Below are 13,320 nucleotides of genomic sequence, written 5' to 3'. Positions count from 1 at the left end.
GATGAAACAGTAATTTTTCACACAAAAGTGTAGAGCGGCAATCCTTTTGCTAATTTGTACCAGCTTGAACATTATTGTACACTTAATTGTAATTTTGAATATATTGTGTTATTTCTACTTTAGAATCACGATATCGTTTGATCCTCATAGATAAATAATAAACTGAAAAATGCGAGTCGGACTCGCCCATCGAGGGTTCCGTACTTTTTAGTATCTATATTATATTTATTTTTTACATTTATTTCCAAACCATTACCTCAATTTCCTTTTCGGGCTCCATCTCGTTCCCGTCGTCGTTTTTCTGTAGTACCTATTAACATAATAGTAGTTTCTACATAATGAAAGGCATTAAAATTCGAGTGTAGGTTTATGAAATCACACGAGTGTTTTAATGCCTAATTATGTACAGTTACATACACTGCTTTATTATCTACACACACATTATAACCTTTCTATGATATATTCACTAACCTCATATTACAGCCGACATTGGGGTGCTTCGCTCTCTGGCGTAACTCACGGATATGAGGTGGCGTCTCCGAAATATCTTTATCGCATATTTTACACGAAACTTTTGTTATAGTTACTTTAAAAACAACAAAACAAACTTATTTTATACTTACAAATTACTTATAAGATAAATTGTACGTTAAATGCCGGCAAATGAAAACTTTTGTCACGCCCGTAGTAGTAGTAGGAGTAGTATTTTTAATTCAGGGACAATCTAGAGTCGGGGTCGATTGCCGTATCGTTCGATACCAAACTAACTTGCGAGATTTGTCAATATTGTATGAAATTGGCATTTGATTTCGAATAAAACGTCATGTCGACTTATATTAGAATAGGGGTCAAATCAAATGGTTTTTTTTCAGGGGTGTTCGAAATTTGAATGCATTAACAAATCGATTTTGATATAGTAATGAAGCTATTACAACTTTTTCACAGATGAGAAATTTGCTGTAATAAAACAGTTTATCATAATGTGGGCCATTATTTACGGATTTTGAAGGCATCATAGAGTGTTAATGATATGTGTGTAGATAAATTATATTAACACATGCTACTTACAAAATAGAGAAAATTGGATATCCCATAAAGTTAAGTATATTCAGAAAACCATTTGAATTGTTTAACACGATACGTAGAGTAATACCATTTCTATAATAATTATTCTGTTTTTTTATTCTTAATTTTAAATAATGATGATGAATAATGATTGCAAGATTCATTCTCATTCGATTAAAAAAGTCTGTTCTTGTCTTGTGCATGTTTATTTTTTCCCAACTCTGCTTCAAGCCGGCGCAATGGAGATTATGTGTTTGTTTTGTCTCCATATTTATTTTATCCAGTACTTACCTACTAATCTCACTATTCACTTTACTAGCATACAACGTCAAACTAATACAACTTTACTTATAGTAGGTATAATTATCTTTGGGGCAACCTACTTATATACAGATTGAACAAGTCCTACCTACGCAAAACATACACTATGGATGAGTGCTAGGCGTAGGCGATGATATTCATATTTATGTGGTGTATACTTAATTACCTATATATTCGTACATGCTTACATAGAAAGCATCCATCACTCGGGAAAAAACTTTCAGTACTGATTATCACAAAAATTCTCCTAACATAATTCGAACCCAGGACCAATAGATAAAGTGTAATAAGTTAAAACAGTTACGGAAACCTTCATTATCCTTGGTCCGATACGGACTTGGTCGATTTTTATCACTGGCAAGATTTAAATGTAAACAAGTGACCACTTCAAGTGCAACCTGGCTGGAACGTCCGATAAAAATCAAAAATATAATTTTTTTTTTATTTTTTTTGGAAATTTAATCGTAATTAACTAATCATTACTTGCGTGCTACAGCTGCGTGCAATACAATAGATATCATTTTATGGTATAGGAGATAGAAGGCAAACAAGCAGACGAATCGCCTGATGGTAAGCGATGGCCGCCGTCGCCCGCAACACCAGAAGAGTTGTAAGTGCGTTGCCGGAAATTAAGAATCCCAGTACGTTCTTTTTATTGAAGGCTTGAAGGTCGGGTTCGAATCCTGGTACCTATAAGGGAAGTTATTTTTGGGTTCCTGAGTTATGGATGTTTTCTATGTATTTATGTATAAGTCTTTATCTATTTATTATATGTATATACATGAGTAATACAGGAAGTTTCTTTAATGAGCCACTTAGATATCACGCAGTGAAAGAAAATGTTAATTGTTTGAAAATATAACTCTGTCTATTTTTCGAGGTACAATTTATCTGGGGGTGATTCGTATAGTTTTATAATATTAACCCGGAAAAATTGTAGATAATAAAAATTTGTAGGTACGGAGTTTGCTTTCGCTCCTTACCCTTAGGTAGGCACTAGTACAAGTAGTAAAATAATCAAATAAACGGAAATAAAATCAAATACCTTTGTTCGTTATGCTACCCTTATCTATGTCTGATTTATATTGATTATAAATTGTATACAAATGTTTAGTAATTGTGTTAATGTATTTATTAAGCCTAAGCGAATTTTAATAATAATGATATTGCCGGTATCGACCGAGCAGGCAATATTGTCCACAAATACATTGCTGGCAAGTTTTGCTCAAACATCGCCCCAGATGTTTTATAACTTATTAAGAACTAGATGGCGGTGTTACCCCTCATATGCCTGCCTACCTACCTACGAAGCAGGAGGTCCCGGGTTCGAATCCTGGTAAGGGCATTCATTTGTGTGTTCATCGCAAATATTTGTTCCTGAGTTATGGATGTTTTCTATGTATATAAGTAGAATATATGTGTATATTATATATATCGTCGTCTAGTACCCACACCACAAGCCTTATTGAGCTTACTGTGGGACTAGGTTGATCTGTGTAAAAATTGTCCTTTATTTATTTATTTTATATGCGAAAAAATAACAGGGGAAACCGTTTACAACGATCACGTTTTATACGATTTCTCACACAATTAACGGTTAATTTTACATGTGCCTAGAACTTGTTTTTTATACATTTGTTTCCAGTTAAGACGCGTTTTTGACGTGGTCCTTACAGAATCTTCTAAACCTCTCGACGGACGCGCGTAGCTACAGCACAATATCAACCTTCGTTTATTGCCATAAGGTTCACAATATCGCGCCGCACACGATAGGCGTGGCGCTCAAGAAGTAAAGCGTGCTGTAATGTAACTTAGCTTACCTTATCCATTTCTTCATATAAGCACTTGGCCACTTCTTCACCTCGATTACAATCATGACTGACATGTTGGTTTACTGTAATAAACACATTTTTTTCTTCGGTTACCTCGATAGTTACTCAAGAAGTAAAGGCTCTCTACCTAAATGAGTATATCGCGTATGATGAAATTAAATTACATCCCATGATTTGCAACCAATCATTAATGATTATGATTATGACGTTTTGAACTCTTTTCAGCCAACGTGGTCAACAAGAGACTGAGGAAAAATAAAAATTAGATTATGCAAAACTACCCACATACATAAATACTGAACTGTACTGAACGAAAACTTTAAATTTTAAGGCAGTTCGTTCATGCACAATTAGGGCATAAAGTGAGTTATAGTAAGCTGGGATCATAACTGGTCACGCCTCATTAAACAAACGCCTATTAACCCTACGGTTTACAGATAGCAATATATTATGCTCTGCAGGGCATGCATGGAGGCAGATGAGACAGCCGCCCACGTCATTTTCGAATGACAGAGTACCGGGCACAACACCTCGGCTCACCGGGGTCTCTCCCAGAATTCGTCGGCAATGTCAAGGGTCTGCGAGCCTTCTTGATAGAGTCGGGTTGGCAAGAATAGTGCCACAAACCCATCACGCAAAATGGGCGCAATAACAATATATATACGACGTCGAGTTGCGGAAACCAAGCCCGCGAGAACCTATAACCTAGTTATACTAACGTACATAATTATCAATAGCGAGATGCACTGCGTTTGAGTAGACGCATTCGTTAGCGTTTAAGGCGTACATCAAAGAAAAAAAAACACAATATTGAAATTGTCTCTGAATGATGAATAATTAAGTAACATTAAGAAGAATTATATATCAACGCTTTACTAAAGTACCTACACTAACTAGGTAGGTTACTTTTCAGGATGCTGAATTAAGTACCTAAGAGGAATAACTGTCGCGACTATTGAACCGATTCCGACTCGGGGCGAATCTCGCGAGGTTAAAACTACTTTCTAACATACCTACTTAACGGTGAGCCAGTTAACGTGTTAACCCTTTATAAGGCCCGTTGACAGGGACGTGCTATCGCAGAATTTGTTGCAGCTATCAGAAGCCTACATTTCAAAAATCTATTTTAAAAGCAAGTTGAATATTCAATTAATGCAAACGATTTTGAGCCCTATTATTAAAACAGTATGGTTGAATTTCTGATTGAGCGTATGTGGTCGATATATCGCCTCTGCCTTATAAAGGGTTAATGTCATTTTGACGAAAGCTTCTGCAATTTATCTGACCTTCCAACTCAGAGGTACAAATGGGTCTTATTGAGATTAGTACGGATTTTTTACGAATGTGTTCCTATTTATGTTTTAGTCAACCGGTAAATATATTAAGTATGAAATGATTTAACGTACCTATAGCGCATAAATTCCGACGAACAAACAAACAAGCAAGAAGCAAGCAGGGGTGTGAACCCGCGACCTTTGGACTGAAAGTCGCACGCTCTTACCGTTGTTAGGTAATACCAGCGCTTTATTGGGATATTTCCACCCAGGTTTGTCGAGAATAAGTTTGACTGGTATAGAATGCCTCATAGCATTAAGTTCGCCTTTACCTACATTAAATTTTGTTACTGAAATAAATTTTAAATAAATAAATATAATGTATTTACCCCTGTCGCATGTCTGAGCTATTTGCCGAATAATCGATTCTTGGTTGTCTATTATTATATCGGTAGGAAATATACTCTTTATGAATTCTGTCCCTTTACTCTCCGCGTACCATCCGCGCTCATCTATCTGCAAAGTACAAACTAAGTATAAGAAGCTATTAGAAGCAATATGCCAATTTATGACTGTTTCTCCAAGTCGCTTTAGGATACGATTAATTTAAGGAATAACTGAAGAAATGTTTCTCTTCAAAAAAGTTTTACTTATAAATAATTTAAAAGGGGATACCCACTTTATAAATGGAATTCATTGATCAATACAGTGATCATGCAATTTTGCAGCTCACTGTACACCCAGCAGACACATTGCCTATTAATGGAATTCAGTCATAAAGTGCCCATGCACTTTTGCAGCCGTATGTTTATCCGTGATTTAAAAACAAAACATCACAACTTACAACTCCTAATTTCTCCAATATACAGAGTCTGACACAAGTCTCGTTTGTTATTTTGCGGCAATTTCCTTCAACCACCTTTAATGTTTCGGGTGTTATCTGAAAATAACCGGAAAATAATAAGTGTATGAAGAAAATTATAAACGAGAGTTAATAGAAACGTGAAGAGTGTTTATTTATGATTCAAGTCTACAGTTTATATAAGTACCTCCCGTGACACAGAATATTTTTCATCACACTTGCGAAGAAAAATTTTTGGCAATAATTTCATTTTTAGTACAAGAGCTTTTATCGCTGACTGTATTGTTTGTCCACAGGCAACTATTTAATTAATTATAATTGCTTATATGTATGTACATATCAGGTCTTCCAGTAACAATTGTTTCAATACCTACATGCTACCCATATCGGGTGTGGCAATGACATGTGCTTATAATCATAAATTAATAAGTAAGGTTATGATGAGACCTTCAAATTGGTTTTTGATTTTATTTAAAATGTGTAATATTACAACTTCCGATATTAAAATACTGGATAGAGCCATAAAAGGAATTAAAATATTTATAATGAAGAAAAATATAGTTTTCATTGTTCCTTATGATCACATAAAACATTTTTAAGTCATATATTATGCTATTGATATGGTTCACAACAAACATTTTTTATGTCGCTGTAAAATATACTGATGTATGTTTCATTAATTAATTTTGTTATAGCCCCTAGAAGATTCAGTTTAAGTTTTATTTGTTAAGTAAAGCTTAGCGAATTATATTACAGTTTTTGTTTCGACCGATCGCGTTTCGTCTGCTGAAATTAACGTTATATTTTCTAGGTTTTTTTAATATCACCGTTATTAAATGCATTATAAATTAATATATTACATTGTACTACTATTATTAAATGTCCTTTTTTACTTTATTATACATTTTTTTACAATTAAAAATTTAATAGAATATAGTTTCACGGTATGCTTCAAAAAGTCCTAAGCCTTTATAATAACTTCATACTTTTTGACTTTAACTTTGACTTGGAAAATTTCACATATGGCGGTTCCAAGGATTTTTGAACCACGGTATGCTAAGAAAAGTCCTAAGCCTGTATAATAACCTTAGTTCAAATGGCTAAGTGCAATAATTTAAAAAATCATTATTGTCTAGGAAATTAAATGAGTTATTGGCTCCTGCTAAGCCTGCGTGAAAAACCACGCTTTATACGCAAGTGTGATGAAACAGTAATTTTTCACACAAAAGTGTAGAGCGGCAATCCTTTTGCTAATTTGTACCAGCTTGAACATTATTGTACACTTAATTGTAATTTTGAATATATTGTGTTATTTCTACTTTAGAATCACGATATCGTTTGATCCTCATAGATAAATAATAAACTGAAAAATGCGAGTCGGACTCGCCCATCGATGGTTCCGTACTTTTTAGTATCTATATTATATTTATTTTTTACATTTATTTCCAAACCATTACCGCAATTTCCTTTTCGGGCTCCATCTCGTTCCCGTCGTCGTTTTTCTGTAGTACCTATTAACATAATAGTAGTTTCTACATAATGAAAGGCATTAAAATTCGAGTGTAGGTTTATGAAATCACACGAGTGTTTTAATGCCTAATTATGTACAGTTACATACACTGCTTTATTATCTACACACACATTATAAACTTTCTATGATATATTCACTAACCTCATATTACAGCCGACATTGGGGTGCTTCGCTCTCTGGCGTAACTCACGGATATGAGGTGGCGTCTCCGAAATATCTTTATCGCATATTTTACACGAAACTTTTGTTATAGTTACTTTAAAAACAACAAAACAAACTTATTTTATACTTACAAATTACTTATAAGATAAATTGTACGTTAAATGCCGGCAAATGAAAACTTTTGTCACGCCCGTAGTAGTAGTAGGAGTAGTATTTTTAATTCAGGGACAATCTAGAGTCGGGGTCGATTGCCATATCGTTCGATACCAAACTAACTTGCGAGATTTGTCAATATTGTATGAAATTGGCATTTGATTTCGAATAAAACGTCATGTCGACTTATATTAGAATAGGGGTCAAATCAAATGGTTTTTTTTCAGGGGTGTTCGAAATTTGATAAAGTAATTTTGATAAAATTTTGATATAGTAATGAAGCTATTACAACTTTTTCACAGATGAGAAATTTGCTGTAATAAAACAGTTTATCATAATGTGGGCCATTATTTACGGATTTTGAAGGCATCATAGAGTGTTAATGATATGTGTGTAGATAAATTATATTTACACATGCTACTTACAAAATAGAGAAAATTGGATATCCCATAAAGTTAAGTATATTCAGAAAACCATTTGAATTGTTTAAAACGATACGTAGAGTAATACCATTTCTATAATAATTATTCTGTTTTTTTATTCTTAATTTTAAATAATGATGATGAATAATGATTGCAAGATTCATTCTCATTCGATTAAAAAAGTCTGTTCTTGTCTTGTGCATGTTTATTTTTTCCCAACTCTGCTTCAAGCCGGCGCAATGGAGATTATGTGTTTGTTTTGTCTCCATATTTATTTTATCCAGTACTTACCTACTAATCTCACTATTCACTTTACTAGCATACAACGTCAAACTAATACAACTTTACTTATAGTAGGTATAATTATCTTTGGGGCAACCTACTTATATACAGATTGAACAAGTCCTACCTACGCAAAACATACACTATGGATGAGTGCTAGGCGTAGGCGATGATATTCATATTTATGTGGTGTATACTTAATTACCTATATATTCGTACATGCTTACATAGAAAGCATCCATCACTCGGGAAAAAACTTTCAGTACTGATTATCACAAAAATTCTCCTAACATAATTCGAACCCAGGACCAATAGATAAAGTGTAATAAGTTAAAACAGTTACGGAAACCTTCATTATCCTTGGTCCGATACGGACTTGGTCGATTTTTATCACTGGCAAGATTTAAATGTAAACAAGTGACCACTTCAAGTGCAACCTGGCTGGAACGTCCGATAAAAATCAAAAATATAATTTTTTTTTTATTTTTTTTGGAAATTTAATCGTAATTAACTAATCATTACTTGCGTGCTACAGCTGCGTGCAATACAATAGATATCATTTTATGGTATAGGAGATAGAAGGCAAACAAGCAGACGAATCGCCTGATGGTAAGCGATGGCCGCCGTCGCCCGCAACACCAGAAGAGTTGTAAGTGCGTTGCCGGAAATTAAGAATCCCAGTACGTTCTTTTTATTGAAGGCTTGAAGGTCGGGTTCGAATCCTGGTACCTATAAGGGAAGTTATTTTTGGGTTCCTGAGTTATGGATGTTTTCTATGTATTTATGTATAAGTCTTTATCTATTTATTATATGTATATACATGAGTAATACAGGAAGTTTCTTTAATGAGCCACTTAGATATCACGCAGTGAAAGAAAATGTTAATTGTTTGAAAATATAACTCTGTCTATTTTTCGAGGTACAATTTATCTGGGGGTGATTCGTATAGTTTTATAATATTAACCCGGAAAAATTGTAGATAATAAAAATTTGTAGGTACGGAGTTTGCTTTCGCTCCTTACCCTTAGGTAGGCACTAGTACAAGTAGTAAAATAATCAAATAAACGGAAATAAAATCCTTTAAACCAAATAAAAACCTTTGTTCGTTATGCTACCCTTATCTATGTCTGATTTATATTGATTATAAATTGTATACAAATGTTTAGTAATTGTGTTAATGTATTTATTAAGCCTAAGCGAATTTTAATAATAATGATATTGCCGGTATCGACCGAGCAGGCAATATTGTCCACAAATACATTGCCGGCAAGTTTTGCTCAAACATCGCCCCAGATGTTTTATAACTTATTAAGAACTAGATGGCGGTGTTACCCCTCATATGCCTGCCTACCTACCTACGAAGCAGGAGGTCCCGGGTTCGAATCCTGGTAAGGGCATTCATTTGTGTGTTCATCGCAAATATTTGTTCCTGAGTTATGGATGTTTTCTATGTATATAAGTAGAATATATGTGTATATTATATATATCGTCGTCTAGTACCCACACCACAAGCCTTATTGAGCTTACTGTGGGACTAGGTTGATCTGTGTAAAAATTGTCCTTTATTTATTTATTTTATATGCGAAAAAATAACAGGGGAAACCGTTTACAACGATCACGTTTTATACGATTTCTCACACAATTAACGGTTAATTTTACATGTGCCTAGAACTTGTTTTTTATACATTTGTTTCCAGTTAAGACGCGTTTTTGACGTGGTCCTTACAGAATCTTCTAAACCTCTCGACGGACGCGCGTAGCTACAGCACAATATCAACCTTCGTTTATTGCCATAAGGTTCACAATATCGCGCCGCACACGATAGGCGTGGCGCTCAAGGAGTAAAGCGTGCTGTAATGTAACTTAGCTTACCTTATCCATTTCTTCATATAAGCACTTGGCCACTTCTTCACCTCGATTACAATCATGACTGACATGTTGGTTTACTGTAATAAACACATTTTTTTCTTCGGTTACCTCGATAGTTACTCAAGAAGTAAAGGCTCTCTACCTAAATGAGTATATCGCGTATGATGAAATTAAATTACATCCCATGATTTGCAACCAATCATTAATGATTATGATTATGACGTTTTGAACTCTTTTCAGCCAACGTGGTCAACAAGAGACTGAGGAAAAATAAAAATTAGATTATGCAAAACTACCCACATACATAAATACTGAACTGTACTGAACGAAAACTTTAAATTTTAAGGCAGTTCGTTCATGCACAATTAGGGCATAAAGTGAGTTATAGTAAGCTGGGATCATAACTGGTCACGCCTCATTAAACAAACGCCTATTAACCCTACGGTTTACAGATAGCAATATATTATGCTCTGCAGGGCATGCATGGAGGCAGATGAGACAGCCGCCCACGTCATTTTCGAATGACAGAGTACCGGGCACAACACCTCGGCTCACCGGGGTCTCTCCCAGAATTCGTCGGCAATGTCAAGGGTCTGCGAGCCTTCTTGATAGAGTCGGGTTGGCAAGAATAGTGCCACAAACCCATCACGCAAAATGGGCGCAATAACAATATATATACGACGTCGAGTTGCGGAAACCAAGCCCGCGAGAACCTATAACCTAGTTATACTAACGTACATAATTATCAATAGCGAGATGCACTGCGTTTGAGTAGACGCATTCGTTAGCGTTTAAGGCGTACATCAAAGAAAAAAAAAACACAATATTGAAATTGTCTCTGAATGATGAATAATTAAGTAACATTAAGAAGAATTATATATCAACGCTTTACTAAAGTACCTACACTAACTAGGTAGGTTACTTTTCAGGATGCTGAATTAAGTACCTAAGAGGAATAACTGTCGCGACTATTGAACCGATTCCGACTCGGGGCGAATCTCGCGAGGTTAAAACTACTTTCTAACATACCTACTTAACGGTGAGCCAGTTAACGTGTTAACCCTTTATAAGGCCCGTTGACAGGGACGTGCTATCGCAGAATTTGTTGCAGCTATCAGAAGCCTACATTTCAAAAATCTATTTTAAAAGCAAGTTGAATATTCAATTAATGCAAACGATTTTGAGCCCTATTATTAAAACAGTATGGTTGAATTTCTGATTGAGCGTATGTGGTCGATATATCGCCTCTGCCTTATAAAGGGTTAATGTCATTTTGACGAAAGCTTCTGCAATTTATCTGACCTTCCAACTCAGAGGTACAAATGGGTCTTATTGAGATTAGTACGGATTTTTTACGAATGTGTTCCTATTTATGTTTTAGTCAACCGGTAAATATATTAAGTATGAAATGATTTAACGTACCTATAGCGCATAAATTCCGACGAACAAACAAACAAGCAAGAAGCAAGCAGGGGTGTGAACCCGCGACCTTTGGACTGAAAGTCGCACGCTCTTACCGTTGTTAGGTAATACCAGCGCTTTATTGGGATATTTCCACCCAGGTTTGTCGAGAATAAGTTTGACTGGTATAGAATGCCTCATAGCATTAAGTTCGCCTTTACCTACATTAAATTTTGTTACTGAAATAAATTTTAAATAAATAAATATAATGTATTTACCCCTGTCGCATGTCTGAGCTATTTGCCGAATAATCGATTCTTGGTTGTCTATTATTATATCGGTAGGAAATATACTCTTTATGAATTCTGTCCCTTTACTCTCCGCGTACCATCCGCGCTCATCTATCTGCAAAGTACAAACTAAGTATAAGAAGCTATTAGAAGCAATATGCCAATTTATGACAGTTTCTCCAAGTCGCTTTAGGATACGATTAATTTAAGGAATAACTGAAGAAATGTTTCTCTTAAAAAATGTTTTACTTATAAATAATGTAAAAGGGGATACCCACTTTATAAATGGAATTCATTGATCAATACAGTGATCATGCAATTTTGCAGCTCACTGTACACCCAGCAGACACATTGCTTATTAATGGAATTCAGTCATAAAATGCCCATGCACTTTTGCAGCCGGATGTTTATCCGTGATTTAAAAACAAAACATCACAACTTACAACTCCTAATTTCTCCAATATACAGAGTCTGACACAAGTCTCGTTTGTTATTTTGCGGCAATTTCCTTCAACCACCTTTAATGTTTCGGGTGTTATCTGAAAATAACCGGAAAATAATAAGTGTATGAAGAAAATTATAAACGAGAGTTAATAGAAACGTGAAGAGTGTTTATTTATGATTCAAGTCTACAGTTTATATAAGTACCTCCCGTGACACAGAATATTTTTCATCACACTTGCGAAGAAAAATTTTTGACAATAATTTCATTTTTAGTACAAGAGCTTTTATCGCTGACTGTATTGTTTTTCCACAGGCAACTATTTAATTAATTATAATTGCTTATACGTATGTACATATCAGGTCTTCCAGTAACAATTGTTTCAATACCTACATGCTACCCATATCGGGTGTGGCAATGACATGTGCTTATAATCATAAATTAATAAGTAAGGTTATGATGAGACCTTCAAATTGGTTTTTGATTTTATTTAAAATGTGTAATATTACAACTTCCGATATTAAAATACTGGATAGAGCCATAAAAGGAATTAAAATATTTATAATGAAGAAAAATATAGTTTTCATTGTTCCTTATGATCACATAAAACATTTTTAAGTCATATATTATGCTATTGATATGGTTCACAACAAACATTTTTTATGTCGCTGTAAAATATACTGATGTATGTTTCATTAATTAATTTTGTTATAGCCCCTAGAAGATTCAGTTTAAGTTTGATTTGTTAAGTAAAGCTTAGCGAATTATATTACAGTTTTTGTTTCGACCGATCGCGTTTCGTCTGCTGAAATTAACGTTATATTTTCTAGGTTTTTTTTAATATCACCGTTATTAAATGCATTATAAATTAATATATTACATTGTACTACTATTATTAAATGTCCTTTTTTACTTTATTATACATTTTTTTACAATTAAAAATTTAATAGAATATAGTTTCACGGTATGCTTCAAAAAGTCCTAAGCCTTTATAATAACTTCATACTTTTTGACTTTAACTTTGACTTGGAAAATTTCACATATGGCGGTTCCAAGGATTTTTGAACCACGGTATGCTAAGAAAAGTCCTAAGCCTGTATAATAACCTTAGTTCAAATGGCTAAGTGCAATAATTTAAAAAATCATTATTGTCTAGGAAATTAAATGAGTTATTGGCTCCTGCTAAGCCTGCGTGAAAAACCACGCTTTATACGCAAGTGTGATGAAACAGTAATTTTTCACACAAAAGTGTAGAGCGGCAATCCTTTTGCTAATTTGTACCAGCTTGAACATTATTGTACACTTAATTGTAATTTTGAATATATTGTGTTATTTCTACTTTAGAATCACGATATCGTTTGATCCTCATAGATAAATAATAAACTGAAAAATGCGAGTCGGACTCGCCCATCGA

The 13,320-nt window shown here is 34.3% G+C and overlaps 1 protein-coding gene across 1 annotated transcript; it reads right to left on the bottom strand.

Annotated features, from left to right (window-relative positions):
- Positions 1–238: 238 nt before the first annotated feature.
- LOC134669317 (uncharacterized) lies at positions 239–12,006 on the bottom strand. The gene is made up of 8 exons (XM_063526825.1): positions 11,908–12,006; positions 11,453–11,579; positions 9,777–9,850; positions 6,812–6,865; positions 5,337–5,432; positions 4,882–5,008; positions 3,207–3,280; positions 239–310 (listed from the first exon to the last, which is right to left on the bottom strand). Exons 3-8 carry the CDS (start codon positions 9,783–9,785, stop codon positions 239–241), a joined length of 432 nt encoding a protein of 143 aa, XP_063382895.1. The 5' UTR covers positions 9,786–9,850; positions 11,453–11,579; positions 11,908–12,006.
- Between the last annotated feature and the right edge of the window lie 1,314 nt (positions 12,007–13,320).

This window comes from Cydia fagiglandana, chromosome 12 (assembly GCF_963556715.1).
Source record: "Cydia fagiglandana chromosome 12, ilCydFagi1.1, whole genome shotgun sequence".
NCBI lineage: Eukaryota > Metazoa > Arthropoda > Insecta > Lepidoptera > Tortricidae > Cydia > Cydia fagiglandana.
Note: the sequence above shows the minus strand (reverse complement) of the source record. Positions and strands in the feature narration are given on the sequence as shown.

Bases quoted from the DNA above. Each gene is read 5' to 3' on its own strand.
- LOC134669317 (XM_063526825.1), bottom strand. The intron at 3,281-4,881 runs GTAAATACATTA...TGTTTATTACAG, and splicing joins AGCTCAGACATGCGACAGGG to TAAACCAACATGTCAGTCAT. The intron at 311-3,206 runs GTAAGCTAAGTT...TTATGTTAATAG, and splicing joins TATATGAAGAAATGGATAAG to GTACTACAGAAAAACGACGA.